This window comes from Falco peregrinus, chromosome 7 (genome assembly GCF_023634155.1).
Source record: "Falco peregrinus isolate bFalPer1 chromosome 7, bFalPer1.pri, whole genome shotgun sequence".
Taxonomy (NCBI): domain Eukaryota; kingdom Metazoa; phylum Chordata; class Aves; order Falconiformes; family Falconidae; genus Falco; species Falco peregrinus.
The window spans coordinates 25,094,647-25,117,513 of NC_073727.1; the positions used below are offsets into that span (position 1 = coordinate 25,094,647).

General features: G+C 44.1%; 1 protein-coding gene across 3 annotated transcripts in view; it reads left to right on the forward strand.

Annotated features, from left to right (window-relative positions):
• SOBP (sine oculis binding protein homolog) overlaps window positions 1–22,867 on the forward strand; it is a 117,666-nt gene that overhangs the window by 54,169 nt on the left and 40,630 nt on the right. For 2 of the 3 annotated variants that reach the window (XM_027796126.2, XM_055809490.1), the window contains exon 5: window positions 11,648–11,743. The exons of the other annotated variant lie outside the window; for it this stretch is intronic. In XM_027796126.2, the coding sequence (XP_027651927.1) occupies window positions 11,648–11,743 (96 nt within the window). The remainder of the gene's footprint in view (window positions 1–11,647; window positions 11,744–22,867) is intronic. 3 annotated transcript variants of the gene reach the window in all.

Sequence of the window (22,867 nt, forward strand, 5' to 3'; positions counted from 1 at the left end):
CTGCGGAGCTGCGCATGGTGACTGAAAGGCTGAAGGCCTCATTTCTACAAGTTTCTGCACACTCTGCTTAGACAGAGACATTGTTTTGACTGCACCCTAAAATGAGATAGGTAGGTGTCTGCCCTGGCAACAGAAGAGGCAAGGACTTGATTCATAGCCTGGGAGTGGAGAAACACCAGGAGTTCTTCACTCTCTGAATATTGCAAAGCCCACCTGGCTGCTTCAAGCCCAGCCCTTGAATGGAGGAGCCAGGGGCACTCACTGTGCAGGGGATGTGATTTTGGCAGCTCCCAGCTCTGTAGGTGTAGTACTTGCTTTGCAGAGGAATGTCCTAGCTCCATCTCTTTTCTTCCCTCTGGAAGCACTGGCTCCACCTTTGAGGAAAATGGGACAGACTTATGGCAGCAGACTATTGCATAGGCCACCAGTGGGACTTCAGCGGGCTCAGCAGCACAGTGAGCGTACATTTGAGGTGATGCCAAATAGTCAATTGGACAGTGAGAAAACACTGAAGAAGGTGTCCTGGTTTCAGCTGGGATAGAGTTAATTTTCTTACTAGCTGGGGCAGTGCTGTGCTTTGGATTTGGCATGAGAACAATGGTGACAGCACACCGATGCGTTTGGTTGTTGCTGGGTGATGTTTATACCAAGCCAAGGACTTTTTGGCTTCTCAGGCCCTGCCAGCAAGAGGGCTGGAGGGGCACGGGGAATTGGGAGGGGACACAGCCAGGACAGCTGACCTGAACTAACCACAGGGATATTCCACACCATAGAATGTCATGCTCTGTGTGCAAACAGGGGGGAGCTGGCCAGTGCCTACCCATCGCTGCTCAGGGACTGTCTGGGCATCATGCAGCAGGTGGTGAGCAATTACATTGTGCATCACTTGGGGGTTTTCCCTACCCTTTGGATTCTATTCCTCTCCCCTTCTCTCTCCTTTTCCTCTTCTTTTTCTTCTTCATCGCCATCATTATTTTTCTTCAATTATTACATTTTTCTTATCTCAATTTTTACCTTTTTTTCCCAATTCTCCTCCTTATCCTGTTGCAGGGCGGGGAGTGAGCGAGTGGCTGCATGGTACTTAGTTGCCTGCTGGGGTTAAACCACAACAGAAGGCTGAACTGTAAACAAGTTTATTGGCTAAGTATTTGTTGGAGGTGTTGGGCAAGTAGGAGTTATTTAAGAGGCCAGCACATGAGAGGCTGGAATAAACCCATGGAAGCTTTAAAAGTGCCACCCTGGAATGTTAGGGACGCCGTGGACATACTCACGCACACCCATGAGGAGACAGCAGTGCTAGCAGGGAGCGTGAATGAGTCTGGTGCAGCCTCAAGGGATGCTTTTCAAGACAGGAGCTGTCAGTGAGAAGTAGGAGAGAACAAATCAGCGTTACAGGAAAGGCGGCAAAACTCGCCAGCCTCTGCCATGTGGTGAGGGGCCAGGCTGGGTTGGGTATAGAGATGGGGATGGCAAATGAGCCATTTGAGTCAATGCAAAAGACAAAAAGATGGTGAATGTGTTTGTGCCTGCTCCTTTTTCTAGTGGAGGCATCCCCATTTTTATGCCTGTCTTTAGGAATTAGAGAAATATAATTTTGTTTTTTTCTTCTGTAATAACAGTGCACAGAGTGGAAAACAAAGGTGTGGTCTGATAAAGCCTGGGGCCTGAAGTAAACTGCTAGATATAGTTAGAAGTGGCTCCTTTAGGCTCAGAAACCTGGCCAAGGATCTACTTGCACCTGCTCCCTGTGGTAAAGTACCACTGGGAAAGTGGTAGTGAAGAGAGCTAGGAAGACAGAGGTGTTTTTCAGTACATTTCATCTTACCGTGACAGAGAGGAGAAAACTCTGTATGGGACTTCTCAAACCCCAAGGCAAGTTGGGAAGATAAATTATCGTTTGTTGCCTCCCATTGCCTGAAAAGATCTGTGTGCTATGAAATTTCTTATGAGTTTAAACAGACAGTTTCCTGGTTTTAGACATGATATATGTTACTGGAATCCCTCCAGGTGACAGAGGGTTGCAGTGGGCAGTGGAAAACACAGGCATGACACTGTGATTTAGAAGTAACTTTCTGCCAGTGTCGGGAGCAAGCTCAGAGGTGTTTCAGTTATGTCCCATTTGTCAGTGAGACTGTGGCATCTCCCCATGGTCATGACTTCTTTAAAGAAGAGTGGAAATCCTGGAAAAGGAGGGCTACTTTATTTGGACTATATCAGCCTATTACTCTGTGAAATGTCTCTGAAAGTAAAACTTTGAATAAAAGCCTCAAAAAAAGCTGGCGGGAGAGGAGGGAGAAGTGCAGTACCTGGTATTATACCCAAAGGCAGTGGCAATATCGTGACCTCAGTCCCTGACCTCCAGCTGGGCTATCGGGAATTACAACGAATGCTCCTCACCACCAGCCAGGTTTTGCTTTTGTCCTGCTTATAACTGCCACTATCCCACCTTTTATTGCAGCCATTCATCATCAGCAGAAAGACTGGGAGATGATATTAAGGTTGTAGAAGATGTTGTTTGTATCAAAGCTTCCCCTTCTTTCTTTTCACCCTCTCCTTGCCTGTTCTCCTGCATATGCTCTGTTCCTACCGGGTTTTGCCCCCCTCTCCAGACCAGTCATCCCTTCACCCAGCTCATAAATGATTGCTTTAATAATAGTACAGCCCCTCCATGTGTGAATGGCCCAAGTGGCATGTCACTCGTAACCAAAGCAGGGAGAGACTTCTATTTTCATCCTTTAAAAGGCCACAGGAAATATAGAGAACAGGATCCTGCCTGTCTTGCACTGCTCCCAAACAAGCATTTATTGCTGCGGAGTAGGTTGCAGACACAGCTCATTTGAGGGAACCAGACCTGGCCATTGTTTTTCCTTCTCTGCATTTATTTAAAGTGCAGAACTGTTTATATACCACAAAGAAGGGAATTAAAGAAAAACAGTAAGTGTAGAATTTACCAGCTGTTTAAGTCTTATTGTTACCTTCTGTATCGATCAAATCCGTTGCCTCTTAATTGGATATTGACTGTTGTGAGGCAAATAAGGCAAGCTGTCAGAGAGGGGAGGGATGGGGTGCGAGGTTTATCTTAATGGTATGTTGATCATGACTAGTCTATAAAAGCCAGTGGGAGAGGAGTTCATTAAACCAGCTGCAATTGCTTTAAAAAAATATGCTCTGAGTCAAGATGATTAATCATATATGTGACACTGCAATCAGAGAAAATCCGCATTGTTGCTCTGGTATTTACAATGCCAAAGCTTGGAATAAGCAGATGCATTGAAGCAAATTCATTAGGGACAGTGATTTGTTTGGTCTGTGAGCCTTAGCTAACTGTTACCAACATTTGAGGATCTTTTTTTTCTATTATTTTTTTAAACTTGGTGGTGTGTTTTGTTTTTCTGCCTCTCTGCTTCTCTGGCAGGCTAATTGGAAATGTGTGCTTGCCCTGCACAGGAGTCTCTCATCTCTGCTTGGGAACCCTTGTAGAAATGGCAGCAGTGAGAACCTTGCGCCACTTGGTAGTGAACCACACAGAATACTTTCAAAAACACTTTTATCTCATAAATGATAATAAGCAGGGAGTACAAAGAGAGAGGGAAAGCTTATCAGCTACACTGGTGTGAGCTACCCATTACAAAAATGGAATCTGCTGGGAAGTCTACAGTATATTTTCATTTCTTTCCTAGCTGTATTTTAGGCTGTGTATTGAATACGTTGCAATAACTGTCAAGCACGGTCCATTAGTGTCTCTGGATCAGGCCTGTCATGAATCAGAAGGGAGATCAGTAGTGTAGGTACGCTTTTATGAAGGTCCCACGCAGCTGTGACTTGTCGAAGAAACGTTCAAAGGGACAATAAACAAAGTTTATTTCAAATTATCTCAATGTTACGTGTTTGTTATCGTATTTATTCTTCGACAATTCAGAACTGGCTATTAACAATTCATGATATGGGTAAAGGTTTGTGCAGTTTGAAAAATTAGCTTTTGAGGCAGCCACCTGAACACTTCTCATGTATCACCATGCCATGAACTGTCAGGGAAAGGGTAGTGCAGTCCCGTGGAAGCTGGTAAAGGTGCAGGAGCTGCCCGGTTATCAGCCAATAGAGGAAAGAAGAATGTGCCTAAGTCTGGAATGCAATGGGAAAATGAGGTTTAATGGGGAGCTTTCATTTGAAAGCATGAGGCAGTTCCCTGCCCGAGCAACTGGATGGAGGCTGGACCAACCTCGCTTACTTGTGGGCCTGAGTCATTTCATGTCTCAATCCTTATGCTCCTCTTCCTATAAAAATTAGAAGAGTGGTCCAGGGCAGTAGACACCACTATTTTTGCTTCAGTTGCTCTTTCTGGATGTATTGTGCAGCTGAAGGCGATCATCAGTTTTTCCCAAGTATTTTATGACTGTGGTAGAAGGGTCTATAAACGTACAGCACTGCAAGCTGTATAAAAAGGAAATCCTGATTTTGCCTGGAAGGATGAGAAGTCCAGAAGGAAATCAGGGTTCTTCTATAAAGTATATGAAACAAAACTGGGGGAAGGAGAGAAAAAGGTGTATAGAATCCGGAAAGCTGAATCCATTTTGCTTTTTGGTGTAAGTTTTGAGTGACTTTTAAATGCAGTAGGATGAAAGTTATGACTTTAGCAGGCACTAGGGTAGTAGTGTTACTAGTATTTCCTTTTGATTCACTTACAGTATTACTTACATTATAATAGAGTTTGCAGGATGCATTTTGTGAGATTCTGAGTGAAAAAATTAATACATAAAGCTGGACCATTCAGATCCGTAGCCTGTGAAAGACAAGCATTATTCAAAAAAAAGAAAAGATCCATAAATAACCTTTATCAGATTTTCAGGCACATTTGTCTGGATTTTTTAGTGTGCTTCAGTTATGCAAGAAAATGAACATGACATTCCACAGTTGCTTTGACAAGGATAATTTCAGAAAAACTGCCCTGTCGTTCCACAGATTGGCACCTTCTCCTTTGTTGTAACACATTTTTTCTGGGGTGACTTTTCTCAGCGAAACTGCCTGTTTCCCAGGAGTTCTAACACCTCTTCAGAAAGGGACAATAAGGAGGTGTGCGTTTGGTTTGGTTTGAATAGCAGGTTCGACCTGGTGATCATTTATTTTTGAAATCAGGGAGTATTTCTTCTGTCAGCACAATGGAGAAGATCACAGGATGTTCTGAATTATGTATTTCCTCTGGCTTTAATCATGCTAGCCAGATCACTGGCTCCCGAAGGCATTTCCACACCAAACCTTCTCCTAAACACATGGACTCGAGATGCTGATGGTTTTCTAATTCAGTCTGCCATTAGTGGTATTGCATTCAGATTTTGTATTTGCTTTTGAAATAGCAACTAAAATTTGAACGAAGGTTAGAGTCTGGGTCTAGATTCATCACTGTATATTATGGAAATATCACAGTAAAGCGTAAGCAGCTCTTGCCACGAGATACACCAGTGGTAGGGTCCCTTGTCTTGCTGAGGATGCCTGCAGGGAATGGAACCGCAGTTTCTACAGGGACTGCATCTTTGCAGGGATATCTGTGCTTCTTCTTGGTGACCATGTAACACAATCTGCAACTGTGGAGTCTGTACTATAATATATAGGAGCCAGGAGCAGCTGAGTGCCAGGGAGAGGTTTCAAGGAAGGCTGTGGATAGATCCCAGGCAACAAGATGGCACAAACCTGTCTCCAGCAGTACACTCTCTGCTGAAGACCTGGGAAGAGCTGCGTGCACAGTCCCCAGATTTTGCTTGTCGCGCTGATACTGTTCTGCTGGTTTCTGTCCACTGGTGACTTCTTCCAGTGTAGATCTCAATTCCTAGCTTAATTAATGGGTGGAGATGTGCATGTGTGTGTTGGTATAAGTGTTTGTATGCGCATTGGTGTGGGGAGAGGAGAGGAGGCAGCAAAAGAAGTCAGCAAAAGCCCTTCTGGTTTTCCTCTGCATGCTTAATAAAGAAGTTATAAGAGGGCATGTTCCCAATTTTTTTTTAACTTTATAGATCACCTCCAGTAGACAGATTGTCTCGTGGACCACTTCCCCTCCCCTTGGCGATCAAATAACATTCCTGTGGTGACTGCAGCAGTTGCTTACATGGAAAAATAACATTAGGAAAGTATTTAATGTATTTTTAGCTGTCTTTAAATGCATTTTAGCAGCTGGAAATGAGGGGAGTTAGTAGCACATGACCTGCAAGCTCTCCATAGACCACCACCAAGTCCATAGAGCAAGTGTGCAGAGAGTCACTGCTGGCAGAGAGACCCTAAACTGGGAAACGTTGGATAGGGTGGTCACCTCTAACCTGGGGTGGTCACAGGAGGTCAGGCAGAAAGGATAACCTCGATTTTAGTGGGATATAAATGATAATGGCATGATAAACAACTAGTGTGATTTCAGGTCCTTGTTTTCGCTGATCTGAGTTTTGGGAGATTTTATGAAACATTGTTTTGATGTGTTTCAAAATACCTGGGACTTTTTTTGAAAAGCTGGAGAAGATTTTAGTATCTTGGAGTGGCAAAATATTACAACTGTAGAGATTAGTGAATAGAGTGCAGCTGAGAGAGACAATAAGCTAATAAATACCACTTATTCCATCACTCCGCGCATCAGGAAAATCCTGAAATCCTTGTGAAGTGCAAACATCTTGTCAAACATTAGTGGCGGCTTTCCCTGAGGGAAGACTTTCCCGGAGCCAAGGGCTCACTCACTCCTGTAACGGGCCGGTTGGTGAACCAGTGACATCCTCCCTGGACTGTCATCCTTGGCCCTGCCCTGCTCCCAGTGTGGGGTCACCCTGACATCGCCACCCCCCTGCTCCCCCGCCCCAGCCTACAGCAAGTACATTTGTATTTCTGGGAAGAATATACTCAGCAGATGGAAGTTTAGCACTATTTTTACCATTGTTGGTACAGTGAATGTAGAGAGCATGATAATTGATTATCTGGGACAACAGAAATGCACAGGAACTAGAATTTCAAGGATTAGGGTTTCCCTAAGGATTTCCTTCAAGTTTCAGTGAAAGCAGAGATAACCTTTGTGGTGGAAACGGAAACACGGCTTTCAGTTCCCATCTGCGGCCAGCCTCCGGAGACAATAGCATTAAGGGTGATGTGAACTGCCTCTGTTCATCGCCACGGGATGGGAGCCTCGACACAGTTAACTGCTTCTATAGCAATGCTATTCAACTTCTCGCAGCTTTTTTTTTGTCTTACCAGAGAGGTTCAACTAATGCCTGCAATTAATGTGTCTGGGGGTAACGGTCCCGTGTTTCATCCGCTTTAAAGGACATTTATGGAAATTAGGTGGCAATTTTATCCCAAGTAAGCAGGCTAATTCTGTCACTCTGCATTACTGAAGTGGCCGTTGCTCACAGAAAATAGACGTTAGCTGTTTTCGGTTAAGTGGCATTAAACTTTTGTGGACTGAGCAGTAGGATTTCATTGCAAGTGCATTGTCTCATTTTAGTGGAAGCTGTGCAGTAACAAGTTCCATCTTAATAAATTATTCTGTTCAACCTGCCTTGTGACTTATACTATCATAAGATCCTGCCCTTAATATTAAAATGTAAGCACAGATTTCCTCTCCCGAGGCCAAGGCTGCATGAAAAGACTTACACTGAAGCTCTGTCTGGATCAAGATAATTTTTCTCTGAGAATAAGGAGAAAGAAGTGTTCATGCACTTCAGAGAGGAGGAAATTCTGCTGTAGATTGTTCTTCCTTCGTCTTGTTAAAAAAAGGAATCTTGACTTAATATATAGCCTGTTTTCAAACTATTGGCATCTTTCACATATATAGGCTGGCTGGCTTAAGAACAAATAGCACAGTTTGTGTAGCCAAAGATAGTTGTCATCATGCACTTATTAATGAGTACACATATCTCTGAACATCAAATGCTGTGCTATTTTAAGAGAGGTCCTTTCAGATCCTGTTTTCTGTTCTTTTTAAATTTTTTTTCCTTACCCTCCTGCCATTTTCCTTCAAAGCTCAGTGGTAGAAAGCAGAGAGGAAGGGGACCTGGGAAGGAAATGGTCTCATCTGTCCAGCTTCCCCACATCAGGAGCTACTCTGTGCATGTCATTCCTGACAGATGTTTGCCTAATCTGCTCTTAAAAAACTCTGGTGACAGGGCTTTGACAGTCTCCTTAGGCAATATGCTCCAACTCTTTGCTGTACCTATCATTAAGAAGGGTTTCCTGATATCTAACCTGCAATTAAAGGCCACAATTTCCCGTGCAACCCGTCATCAGGCTGACCTTACAGCCAAGCCAGCTCCACCAAGTCGACTGCAGTTTCTTCACTAGATCTTCCTTACCAGCACTTCTCCTTGGTTAACACACTCTCTTCTGCCAGGAGTAGCCGGGGCAGTGTGTGTCCAGCCCGGCATCCCGCGGGCCAGCGACGGGCAGGTTTCCCTCTCGGATCCCATGCAGCTGACGGGAAGGCGGCTGCCTGCCAGTAGAGGCTATTGAATTAGGACATTCAGTAAATCCCAGGAGAGGCACTGCCACAGTGAAGTTGCAGCAGTTTTGCACTGATAAAACTAGCAGCACTCACCATGGTCCCAGGGCTCAGAACAGGAGCTGGAGCCTTTTTTGTCTTGGAACAAAATGAGCTGTGAGAGCAGTTGTACCATATACTGCATATATACAATCAATTGCATCTAGTATTTTGGACATACAGTTTTTGATGCAAGCATTTCTATAATGATTTTAGCAGTTTAAAAAGATTTTAAAAAGATCAGAAAGATCACAGGTTTGGCTTGGGTTTTTTTCAGTTGCTTCCTTTTGAACAATAGCAGGCGAAATACATCCCATGGCAGCCAGGGATGGAGACGCTGTAGGTGCCAGCCTCCTGTGAGTGAGGTCGAGATGCTGGGGAGCTGAGGCGATCACTTACTGGTGTGCAGCAGCGACTGAGAGCGAGTCAGTGTAGATACGGGCATATAACAATATTACCATGGCAAGATAAACTCTGAGCCACTTTGTAATAGGCTTAGAACTGTGCTCAACATTGTGTTTCCCTCTGCAAGTTATTTAAAACTATAAGATGGTGGTAATGAATTAGTGTAAAGCAACTGGAGAATTAACCCTGGCTGCTGAGAACAGGTATTTTTTACAATGGAAACCAGCTAGCTATACTAGGTATACTCTTGCTGCCAGAATGAATTATATCAGTATGTCGCTGAACTGGTTTTGAGACTAGGAAATTTTGGTGATAACCAAGGTTAAATAAAATGAGGTTTGGATCAGTAGGAGAGGGGACATGTTGCCATCAAGCAGGGGTGAATAACTGTTGTGTAACTGGCAATTTTGGTAAGCAGATCAAGGTCAGTGGAGTTTGTCTCTATATTTTGATACATGCACTACAAACACTCTGATATCCATTTCATTTTACAAGGTGTGTGCGTGCACCAAGATAAAGCTCCAAAGGGTCACTGGCAGGTTACAATGTGCCAGCCGTCATGTGCACAATGTCTAGAATAGTGCCAAGATAGAATTTCAGGAGTCTGGGGGCACCGATAGCATTCCAAGCCCTACATAACACCTGTGCCCAATGCAACATCTCACTAGGTCTCTGTCACTGAGCATCCCGTTGGCACCTGTGATCCTGAGCTGACAGGTCCATTCCCATTGTGCTAGGCATTTTTAAGACATTTGTCCCCTGGTTGTCTTCTAGATGACCTGGAAGAGCTTCAGTGGGTTGCCCATATTCTTCCATGGAGAAGAGGAAAGGACAAAGTTTGTTTTCAAAATGAAAATTGGTTTTGTTTTTTTTTTTTACAAAACACGGTCGAATTTGGACTTTGTATTCCACTCAGCATGGGAGGTAGATTTATTGTGTGAGAGAGGTTTCAGTTTCAAACTAATAATTAGAAGAATACATTTAAACCTATGTCAATATAAAAGTGATTTCAGGTGCTCAGGAATGCTCTGCCTCTTCCTTGTGGTTTGAAGGAAAAATTCTAAACATTTTCCACCCTGCAGCTATTGAGGGCAGTGAAAGAAAATACCTATAAGCTGCTAGGAAACGTACAGAATAAACTCATTTCCCACTTCCCGCTTTGTGTAATAATCAATTGTAGGTATGACTCAAAACATACTTTTGGACAAACTTTGCACTTTTAAAAATGGTATTTTCTGTCGGGCAGGGTTTGTTCATTCCCCAGGGCCAGCATGCAGACACCCAGGCTGAAGCCCACTGGAGTCAACAGGCTTTCCATGAGGTGCAGCACCCTCCTGTTCTCCTGAAAATCCCTGCTGCTGTTAACCCACAGCTCCCCTTTCCCACCCCGTCTCCCTGGGGAGAGGCAGAAGCCTATTTGAAGGCAAACAAGCCGTAGAGCCTACAAGGTGTAAATATCTTTCATAAACGCCAACGCTGAAAAAGCCTGGGCACCAGGAGTGTGACACACGACGACAGGCAGTTCACGCCGCGCGAGGGGAGAGCGATACGCCAGTGCTGATGCCGCCGGGATGTGTGTGCATTGCACACGGGCACCCCTGGGCCCCCCTACCCGGGGAGGGGGGGGGGCAGGGCGGCTGGAGGGATGGGGAGCGGGGCTACCTGCTCCTCGCCCAGCCGCCCCTGCCCCCTCCCCTCACCCAGCTCCAGTCGCCCCCCCACCCCCCCCGCCCCTCCTCCTCTCCCCGGCTTCTTTGGGCAGGGGCTGATTTAAATAGGTTGGCAGGGAGCCAGGAGCTCATCATTTTAATGCAGTGTAAAATGGAATGTGCATAATTATATGCAAGCCATATGTGAGGGAGACAGCTCAGCTGTGAATTTCAGGAGGCTGCAAGAGGGAGAGAGCGAACAGTCAGGGATCAGATGAGATGGAGCGGAACGGAGTGCAAGTGTCACTCAAATGAACAGTGTAATGAGTGTATTGCTGACACTCCTCCTTTCACCTGCTTCTCCCTTTTGCTTTAGCTCAAAAGCAGAAAATGCTATAGATGAGAAGGGAAAAATACTATATGCAAGCAGGACTGCTAATGGGCTCTGGTAATGTCTCCATTTAAACTTCAGCTTTCTTAATTAACAGCGTAGTTCCAAGTAACCGGTAACTTCTAATGCATTTTTGTCATTAAATATTTTGACCGCATTTGACTGAAGGATCATTGTTCTGGCTAGATGATTGCTCCTTTCAAAGCTTCACTTAAACATGGAGGGGGAATCCATTTATCTGTAATAATATTACATGTAAATTATGAGTATGAAAACTTATTTATTTTTTTTGGCCTTGCTGTTAAACTGAAAATACAAATACATTATCTAGGCATTGCTTAAGCATGTCAAAAAGTTTAAACAAGTACGTATGTGATGTAATCCTGAAAAATGCAATGGAGTAAATTGAAACCCTGAGTTACTCACAGTTTCCAGCTCAAATATTTCATTTTGGGTTTGTCTTTTGTTGTTCTAATTATTACACCACAATGAATTTGCATGTTCAACCTAAGCTATGTAAGAAAACAGCATCCCAAGTTCTCATATCTAAAGGTGTACTGCGTATTTAAAGAAACTTTTTAATAATGTTGTATTTTGGGATTCCCGTCTGTTTTAATGATCTGAGCTGTTATGCTTTTAGCTATTTTTTTTTTCCTTCCATTATTTGTAAGTCCCTAAATAGGCCATTATATTTCCCTTCAGGCTAGAGATGAAGATGGACATGCTGAAAATTTTCCCCAGCAGCACTATGCTAAGGAAACTCCAAGACTTGCCTTCAAGAATAACTGCGAACTACTTGTAAGAATAACATACTTACAACAAGTCTAGATTGTTACTTTAGCACAGTGAAAACCGTTTTTTTTTTGAAAGGCTTTTGTTCATTATGACATACATTATGAAATATGATAGGTTTTTTTTTTCCTGTTTAGCGTTCTAATGCTAGTTCTGCTATCCGTGAACGATTTAAGATCTCAAATTGCTTGAAAAATCTCTTATATTTGATGACAGCACGTGAATGGCCTTGTCGTACTACCTTGTCTCGCACGGTAAATCAGGGAGAGCCATGCAAGCAGCAGCTGGTGATGCACGAAAAGCCCCCCCCAGTCCCCAGCCCCCTGCCCTGAGGCTCCCCAAAACTCACTCTCCCATCCACCTTTTAGCTCTGCCTTGTTTTCGGGCAGCAGTGCCGTGTTTTGTTCTGCTGCCACACAGTGCTCCCTTTAGAGCTTGCCTGTTCCTCCCCTTCCTAGCTGCATGCAGGCGGGAGAATCCTTTCCTCTCCTCTCCACTCCTCTCCTCTGCTGCGGGGAAAGAGCAAAAGCCAGGAAAGCACGTCTAGGGAGCCTGGAGTGTTTACAGGCCGTAAGAGAGATGATATCAGCTGTGAAAGGATCTCTGTTCCAAGGCAGGGTTAATTTGCTGTTCATTTTAGCATTTGCAGCTAGGCAAGATTAAAAGCAAGCAGGAATGCCTATTATATTTCTATTAAATGAATCTGTTGGGACCTAATGTTCTTGATTAGCTTGCGAAAATGAGTGCTCCATGATGAGTTTTTCTGTTTGCCTAAAGTAAACAGAGAATGAATTGTAATACATTTAAGAGAGATTCATGCATGGCTTTCAAAAAAGGGAGTTTTAGATGAATTGGCAGATCTCTCCCTTGCATTCGCCTTTCTTCTCAGCCGTACTTAAGTAAAATGTATCATTTGGCTAAATGGAAATGTTTGTGGAGAGTCAGAACACGGGGTTATGTTTTGAAACAGCAGCACTTTTTTTTCTCATAACGATAGAAGAGGCGGACAGTGGTGGAGGAGCAAGCTGTTTCCTCTGCATTAAAACCTGTGTCTGCCTCCCCTGCAGAGGATGCTAATCTTGGTGTCCCAGGTGCAACATCCAGCAAAGTCGAGCCGATGAGCCGACGTAACCCAGTGCTGAAGCCGGCCCCCACATTCAGGCAGTTGATCAGAGAAGCCCAGACTGGAGGGCAGCAGCCCAAGGGTGCTGGCCAGTCCCTGCTCCCAGCACTGGCCAGAGCATAGAGCATCTTGGCCACACCTGCACTAATGGGCCCACAGGCTTTCCTACTCCCCAGGCATCCCCTGTGCCGAGCCAACCCTTGGTTAGGCAATAACAATGCTTTTTAGAGCCACAGGTGTCACTCAGAAAGGTCAGTTTGTTCCCAATATAATTGTCCCCAGCCAAAAGCAACATGACCCATAAGACCTGATCTTGCTTCCTCTTAAACACCTTGCAAAGCTCCTCTTGGTTTTGGGGGCAGCAGGGTTATGTCCTAAGGGGAGGAAACTAGACAAACACAAAAAGCGATTCCCCTGTGCAGTCACAATTCTTGTGCCAAATAAGTGAAACCGTTTCTTCAAGGCCATGCTTAATTACTGTGCCGCTGGTCACATCAGGCCTGGCAAGCTACCACAGCACACCAAGATGCCCCCGAAGTCATTAGGGCTTCTTGGTGTTGGAAGAGTTCAGGACTAGAGTTGGAAGAGAACACAATATAAAATAAGTTATATATTACTTTAATTGAAAATCTGCTTTATTTTTAGTGCAAGCAATCAGCAAACCAATTAACCCCCTTTGTGCTATTACCATAAAACATTCTTTTAATGCCCACTTAATTATTCCTCTATTAATATGCATTATAAGTTTTTGCTTTATTATATCATTCCTGTACCTGGCAAAAGCTCAAGTCATCCAAGTTAGTCTTTCATGTGCTTTTTTGGACAAGTTTCAGTTCTTGTTTAAGGAAGTAATAAAAGCAATTTGTCATAGTTTTATTTTTCCTGTGCTGTTGGAAACAAAATTGGCAGGGCTGTAATCTGTACTCAATTTGTATGTGGAAAAAAAAAGTAGACAAATAATTAATATGTACCTCTGCTATCTTTAAAGATGTATTTTAGGAACTTTCAGTGAAAATATGATGTTGAGCCTAGGCTTTGGTGGTAGTGGTGGGACTAGTGTTATTTGTCAAAGATGCCGTGTGTTTCACAGAGAGGTAGTGGTTTTCCTTCTATATTTCTGCTTTTTGGGAAACGATGCTATATTAAAGTATACTTGAAAGTAGAGTGAATTTCACAGAAACTGGCCATAAAGACAGCATCTTTCTTCTAAAGGCTAGTCAGTATTCCTACAGTTGTGCTAGGAATTGTCTCCTTGGGAGGAGGGCGGAATATGAAAGAAAGGAGTGGGGACAGCTGCTTCCTCTAAAAAAATCTTATCCCAATGGTAAAAACTTACCCAGAGTGTAACAGTGCAAGTCAGATGCTGGCTGAGTGAAAAGCTTAGATTTTTAAATGAAAGAGAAACTGAAACTTGTTTATGCTTTCGAGAATTGGGAAATCCTTGGAGTTTTCTCAGTGCAGTTGAGAGTAAGTACTGTAATAGCCTGTCAGGTGAAATTGGAAGCTTCGGCTCAGAAGTGCTTTCTTTGCTTTAGGGTTCAGCTGCCATTTTTCAGCGAGGTTTGTTCCGACAAGTGCAGGCTCCTCTGTTTGGGAAATGCTGGTGCTGGGAGGGTGCTGCCAGGCAGGACCCAGGGGCTGGGGCACTGCTGCTGGCGCTGTGTGCCAGGGCTCTCCCGCAAGAGCCAGCTACACCAGCTGAATCTTAACATCGCAGGTCACAGGCACACACGGCAAGCTTTAACTCCTCACTACTTGGAGAGACTTCAAAGTGTAGTGACAGAGTATTACAAATGGTGTGCTGTCTTCATTGCGTAGTCCTCAGAAGAGGAGATAATTTGGGTGGTGAGGTACCACTCAGCTGTGGGGGGGGAGGGGGGCAAGGGCGAGCTTGACAGGAATTAGGAGGAGGAAAGAGGTATAATTTAGGCAAAAGAAACCCCTGAAGTGCTTTCAGTAGTTCTACACGTTAAGGAAAGCAGTGCCAATTAAACATTTTGATTGGTATAGAAAGCTGTTGTGCAGTTACAGGATTAGGTTAGGGTATTCGTTTCCCACACTAAATCCTGATACGTTTTATCGTGCCGTTTGTTGTTGAGCACAGAAAGTGAAGTGGTTAAGATGCTCTAGTCGATGAGGACATCAAAATTTCCTTGTGAACTTTTCAGTAATTTTGAGAATCATGTTTTCTTAAGTTTAGCTACCCATGATAGATACTGGGAACTACATAAAAGAAATTTATTTTTAAAGAGCCCCGCCAGCATGCTGTCTTGGCCAACTATCCACTCTTCTCCCATAGGCACTGCCTCAGGATTTTAATTTCTTATTCCATAAGTGGCTGGAAGCTTTTCTTTCAGGCACATCTGTTTCCAGAAGGAAAAGGCAGAATTTAGTCTTCTGGAAGCTGATTGTCGAGGAGAGGTACAGGCCAGCTAATAGTGGATATGGCGAGAGAGATGGGATTAACTGTGGAGAAAGGGTAGGCTGGAGTGAAAAGGCCAGTGAGAAGCCCTCAGCCCCGGCTCTAGCTGACTGAAATTCCTGAGCCATTGCCTAGAGAAAAAAAAAAATCCATCTGGCACGTACCCAGGTTAGTCAGGGTAGGAAGAGCCATGCTTGCATGCCTTTTAACAAAAGTGGGAAAGAAAAACCAACAGTTCATCCTTCCCCCTTCCCAGTTACCCAGAATATTGAGTCAAGGTTTCAGATTGGCATGCTGCTGTATGAGCAAAGGATGGTTTGACGGGTTAAGGAAATTAAACGCCAGGTTGCTTTCCAGACCATTTGTTTATGGTGATGATCTGGGTGCCACCCACCGCTATGGGATTATATGTAAAGCAAACAAATAACCAAACAAAACATAAATACCCTGGGAAAAAGAAAATAATTTCCAGCCCCACACCCAGCTGTGATCCATGGTTTTCCTGCAGTAAAATCATGATCTTTTTCTCTTTGAAATCAAAAGGTCTGCTCCTAGTAGTTCTGCTCTGGGAGGATAAATTTGTGAGTCCAGTATGCGATGATTTATATAAGATAGTCCTGGTGCTTGGAAGCTGTTATGTAAAAGACACAAAATAAAACATGTTTGTTATTTGATTTAATGCAAACTCACCTGTGGCCAGTTATCTTTAATTACTAACAAAAGGAGGCAGAGGAAGCTCTGAAAACACATCTACAACTGAAATGCAAATGTTCTACGGGCAAAAGGCATTTGGGGAGGCTATGGCAAGGCTGAGAGGAGCCAGAACTACAGCTAATGTTTGCTTGAAGTCATCTTGCTTTGCTCTGCTGTTCCAGCACTAGAGGCAGGGTCATGAGGGATGGCACATGGCGGGCATCTGGACAGGACCGCAAGGATGCAGGCAGGTTAACCTCAGTGTTACGGTACGGGAATGCAGAAAAGATTTCATACGTACAAGACTGATTTTAAAAAGCACTGAGAGTATTTGTGATCAGATGAGGCCTGTAGGTTTTGTAGTCATAGTCAGGTTAAATGTAAATGTGCATGTTGGTATCCTTTGGAGGCCATAAGATTTTTGGTTTCAGAAAGTGAGGTCTGAATTCTTTTTTTTAAGGTACCTGATCTGTTTCCTGTGCCTCAGTCTCAAGCAAAACCGCTCCCTGATAGTGTTTCAGCATTAAAAGAAAATACCTCTCAGTCCATTTTTAATCACAGTGCCTTCAAAGGAGGACTGAATTAGGGGGAGACAGCTTTGCTCATCCCCTCTCTTGCCTTTCCACCCTTTTTGTCTCCCATGCTACCTCCTTATTTTTAGCAGAGAGGGGAGAGAGAAAGCAAAGGCTCTTCCCCTTGTAGCTCTCCCTGGTTCTTCCTTCACCCTGTTGGGTACAAACTGGCAGAGGGAGAGGGAGAGTGCTTCCTTCATCCTGGCCCAGGCTTTAGGATGCACAGAGCTTTTGGCCAGAAAGCTGGAGCGGCACGGCCACCCAGCAACTCCGAGGGATGCCAGGCCACATCTTGCCTTTAAGGTACAACCTTGCAGTCAGGAGGCGATTTTGCCACCCTGGAGAGGCAGAAAGGGAGAGGACGATAAGACCTATGACACCCTGTGGAGCTCCAGGTTGTAGAGCTACGGCTACCAAGCCTGCTAAGAGTTAAAACCTCCACAGCGGTGCCTACCAGTGTTTCAGCATCACGACATTTGCTGCATCTCACCACTGGTGCTATTTCTTGGTGGCTTACCAATGGATTTCATCAGTTTCTTGCTCAGTGTGCCACCGCAGTCTGAGAGCAACTGGTACTGCTTCATCAGCTGCATCGTGGTGTACGCAGTGATTCGAGCAAAGGGCTGTGGCAAAACCCGTAACAGCTAACAGAGAGCCCGCTGTTGGTTTCAGGGACTTTGGATCAGGCACAGAGAGTTGTCAGAATGGCAGTTACGGCTCTGGAACAAAAATACTGAGCAGTTGTAGCTTTGAATTGATACTGATATTCTTAAAACCTCAGTAATTTTGGCCACATGAAATTCAAACTTTCTTGTGACTGAAGTAACAGTGAGGCTTAGGTGATATTGTAGACGAATTGCCTGTAACGTTTCATTTTCAAAAACTAAATTGTTCACGAGTTACAGCAGAATATTTTTAAAAGAACCTCCTCAAAACCCCACCAAAAAACTTGCATTCTGTTTCTTTTCAAGCAAGGGCAACAAACCAGGCAAAATTACTGTAGGGTTTTTCTGGTCCTTAATTGCTGCCAGGCTGAGTGAAGGGCTGTATGGCGTTCACCTTATGCATGCTCCTAAAGACTGTTGAAGTCCACAGGCACTGGGTAAACATGCTGAAAAAAGGCAGCGCTGAACCTACGGGTAGATTTGCAGCCCCGGGGAGAGAGGGGAGCCCTGACGCCTGGCTGCAGCTGACCCTCCCTGCCCGCTGCCTGCCTGTGCGGGTAGGCACCACGGGGCGCTGGCTGCCTCGGCCGCTGCACCCTGATAGGCATCTCGTTGGGATAATGCAGGACCAAATACAGAGCTGCAGCCTGCCAGCCGCCCCGCGATATGCTGTCCCCAGGAAATGATAGGCTCTATGCCTGTCTACACGGATCTGTTTACTGTTTTAGAACAAATGCAGCCACTGTCTTGCCCGGCACACGGGCTGTGTCCTTGTCCTTCTTTTTAATTCATACGGTTTTCTACCCTGTAATGGAAGCGAATGCTGTTGCTCGCATTTATGTCAGCTTGAGCTGGACCTGGGAGGTTTGGGTCCTGCTTCTGGGGCTGCAGCAGACCTTCTCAGGGGTCCTGAGAGATTTCCTCAGTCTTTCAAGCCTTTTGTTCCCCTTCCTCCATTCTGCACCACCAACCTTCTAAAGAAATATGCTTTTGAGTATATGAGTCTTGACTCATACCATGCTCAGGACTCCACAATCTTTGATCCAAAGCCCAGTGAAATCAATAGGATCCTTCCCATTAATTGTAAAGTGGGCTCTGAATGACACACTGTATTCTGTAGACAGGAAGAGATGAACAACTGCTTTGGGACGTCTTGCCCCTCTCTGACCAAGAAGTGCTGTAGGCCATTTAACAGCTGATGTGAAGTGTAGAAAGCATGATCTTTATTAATAATATTTAAGTTGAAGGCTGTAATCAGAGACCAGCTGTAGGAACTTACAGAAAATACAACCCTGTCATAGCAAGTTTGAGACAGCAGCCCTACTGGAAATAAGACCCAAACCTCACTCCTTTTATACTTGGGGTGAATGAGTGACCATGACCTACAGCATTAAGGAGGGCGAGGGGTTCCCCATGCCTCCTGCAGAGGTGGGCAGGGGAATGCCATAAACCCTTGAGAGCAAGCAAGGAGTGTAAGTCTCTGCAAGTTCCCAGTGACATGTAAAATACAAGGTATAAAATCCCCAGGAGCATGGGAAGCAGGGAGAAAGAAGGGAAGGAGATGGGAATAAAAGAAGCAAAGCTCTCCCATGGCCAGGGATGCAGCTTCCCGCACAAGCAGGCTGGTACCCTCAGTAGCTCTACACAATCCCCACCCTTTCAGTTCAGTGGAACGAATTAAGGAATATGATTCAGGGAGCTCAAGAGACGGAGTAAAAGGTGTGAGAGTGAGAAGGGTGGCCAGCATGGGAAGGTGGGCAATGGGGACAGGGCAGATGTGGGAAGGACCACAGCTACCGATGTGGGTGTTTGGCCTCTGAGAGCCAAGAGCAAGTCATATCCCCTTTCCCACAGCACTTGCCTTGGGCATGCTAGAAATAGCAAGCAACTTCACCCCAGTGTCTCTAGTTTAGCGTTTTCCTTCATACCAATACAGGAGCATTATTTTAGGATGTGACACTTGACACTTTGTGAGCAGAAGCCTGCCTTTCCTCAGAAGGAGGCATGTTTTCTAATTTTTAACATCACTGTTGTTATTATTGTTATTATTTCAAATGAGAGGCAAAATGCATTTTTAAAAAAGGAAAATAATTAAAATTCCATTACAGCTTCAATCCTGTCATCTTCCTTCCCAGAACAAGCATTAAAATTTTTATTAATAAATGTGCAATTACTGGTGACCTCTGAATAATTTCTGCAACCTTAATTTTCCTCACTGCAATACTGTGCTGTATTACTCTATTTTTACTCTTTGCTTTCCTCATTTGTTGTGTTTACTGAAGTTATTATTTTCGAATTAAACATGTTCTCATTGAAAAATTGCTTTTTCAAAAATGATTTGAAAAAAACACCAATCTTTTTACTGAGTGAAAATTTAAACAAGTAAAAAGTTAAGAAACTGTTAGCTGAAAATGCATTTTTAGCAGGCTACTTCTTAATAATGGTTCAATAAATTTTAAAGAAGCCTGAAAAAAATCGTCAGCCATCCCCCCTGCCCCTCCAACCTCTGTAAAACTGGGGGGAAATAAAAGCAACTTTGTATCCCTTGGAAAGAAAACCAGTTGTGAATTGTGGTTTGCTTTATGAAACTGGCATTCATAACCAATTTAAATAAAATTCAGACAGTTTTTATAGAACATTAAAGAATAAAGATATGCCTTGTTCCAAAGGAAGTGAAGTGCGGTGAAATAAAATTCATCCGATTTCCTTCCACATAAATTGGAAATAAAATTTCCAGAGTCATCACCCAGAGCTATAAATATTTTCTCTTTGGGGTCTGTGCAGGAGATGCAGATGACTCAGTAGGGCCCGTGGGGCACCCTGGCAGCTACCTGGGAGGAGCATCCCTCGCACCGCACCGCGCCACAGCTGCACCTGCGGCACGGGGCCAGGCCATAAAGCTGGCATTTGTCCCTCGGTGCTCGAGTCCTTGTGCAGCCCAGACCCTGGCGCTCGCTCGTGCAGGCTGTTCAGGAGAACGGGTTTTGTCAGGTCTGGAAAGGTGCCTACGTAGACCAATGTGACTTTCTATAGCGGTGCTGTCGGCTTATGCCTCATCTTGCTGCATGCCTTGTACTCCTCCCCGTTAAAAAGGAGTTTGAAGGCTTTGCCCACCTTAAGAGCCAATATAGGGCAGTAAGAGAGCTGGATTTTGAAAATCAGGAGCCCATGCTCTTTTTATTTCTCAGAGTTAAGATCGAGCCCGTGGGAAGGAGGGTTGGGAAGAGCCTGGCCCACCATTCAGCTGGCCTGAAGGGAGGCTTGGGGGAGCGCTGGAATACTAAGCTTGTGGCCCCCTCTCTTTGGGAATCCCTAGGATTGTGCAGGGCTTCCAGGAATGATGTTCCAAGAGGGCAGATTAATACCACAGTTATCTGAAGGCACACTGAAGATCTGTCCGCAAGGACCATGTATCTCACTGCTCACTGCTGTCTGCAGCAGACACCTTTTTTACATTTCAGCAGTGACGTGTATTACATTGCTTTCAGAATGGGAAAAAAAAACCCCAAAATATAAATCCTGAATTTTATTATAGAAGTTAATACCAATAATTACTTAAAATCTAATGAATTTCAGTTCTCACTTAATTGCTTTTGAGTAGTTCACTTAACTTATTAAAAAGAAGCAAGGACATATTCATTTAATGAGCAGCAGCAGCCTTGGCCTAGCATCTGCCTACATTCTCTTTTCAATTAATCAATTATAGTCCAATGGTGTGTAATTACACATTAAGAAAGTTATTGGATATCGCAGCACGGCTGTCCCAGGGGGCTCATGAATACACTAATATAACACACCTGTAATGACCTGTTCTCAGATCTGCAAATTGCTCCCATTTCTCTCTCTCTCTCATTGCTAAATGAAGATGAGAGCAATTACCATTAACTTTTTGAGTCACATCTAGTCAATGAGAGAGAAAAAAGATCCCTACCAGCATTCATAATAAATCTGCCTGTTGGTGCTGAGTATTTTAACTGCACCAGGCATCAAGCTGGAAGGCTGTAAACGCACATCGGGATCACACAGGCTTGTGGGGATCCTGGGGCTGGTCTGGCCTGAGCACACACTTCACCTGCAGGTGAGAGAAGCAGACAAGCAGGAAGACCTCATAAGATCACATCTAGGCGTGAATTGCTTGGCTTGGTTCGAATCAAACCAAAGTCTGGAACTGATCCCTATGCAGTGGCTCTAAGGCTTCGCATAGCAACTAAGCCGTGTCGCTGTTATGTTGAGGGGGTTTTTTTGAACACTAGAAAGAACAAAATTTACTATGTAATGGCAGAAAGGCTTTGGTTGTGCGAGAGGCTGCAGTCACCAATGCTTTCTTATTAATGCATAGCAAATGAAACCAAGGAGAGACTCTTGATCTGCATAATGAAGTCTGACAGATTCTAAATTGGTGATTTAGTCAACTAAAGGGTCCAAAAATGCTCCATGGAAGTGAGCTTTTGATGGCTCCATAAGTTAAACAGGGGATGATATCTGTCAACATCTTTATAAATGTTGTCTTGCAGAGTCTGATATCGATGTGCTGTTGTTTCTCTCTCTGGGAAGAAGTGTCTGTTTCCTTACCCGAGTTTTCTTGTTCATGCTTTCATTTGCAGACAGGAGTCTTTCAGGTGGGTGTACGTGCAGATCAACATGCAGCAACATCTTGAGTGCAGCTATTCTTTACAAGCAGGGTCCGTTTTGCTCGTAGTAATATGAATTATTTCCATGCTGTACGCCTTGCACCACACTAGCATCAATTTTAGTGAAGCCTTCATTATGCTGGAGGTCACTTCACTTTTTAAGGACCACGCATGTCTCCTTGTGCTCGATATGCCACAGGATAACACTCCAGTGACATTCAGGTGGTCAAGTGTTGCACTCACAGTGAGGCAATGGATGTTTCAGTCCGAGCTTCAGCTGGATCCACATTTCACTCTAGTTTTCACCTGTGCCATGTTTCTTCCCATTTCCACAGTACCCTTTGGTTTAGGACACAGTTCCGTTCATATACCCAGCTGTAGCATCTCGGTATTTGACATCTGGACTGGACATCTCTAGGTCCCATAGTTAATGGAGGAAGGCAAGCACCTCTAGAGTGTGATTTACTCAAAATAATTTGGTGCTTATTTAGGATTGGTTAAACCACCTTTAGATGTGCCTGTATCTATTCATTAACTAGATAAATAACTTTCCATATGACACCTACATTTTTGATAGCTACAGCCATCAGTTGAACTGCGTATTTCTCCATGTGTCTAACTTCAAGCTTGCATGTAGAGCCATTCAATTCAAGCAGAGGGACTGCTTGTATGCTTGAATTTAGGTATCTCCTAATTTTGTGTTTAGATGTCAGGTCTCCGGCTTTGAAATGGGGATGCTGTTACTTAATTGCCTTTGCATGCAATTGGAGATTGAGATTAAAATGTTAGAAGTGCAAAGTGGTGTCTATTATTTAATGTTGTGTTATACTCCAAATAGCAAACAACAGCATCCTTGATATTTGCACAGAAGTTCATTTATTACGAATTAGAATCTAAGACAGAAAACAGGTTCCAGGGTTTAATTTCAGGTATTCAAAAACAATTTGACTGCCCAGGCAATGCATAATAACTGAAGCAAGCAGAGCAGTGAGTGTGGATCTCACAAAGTGATCAAGCTGTGCTT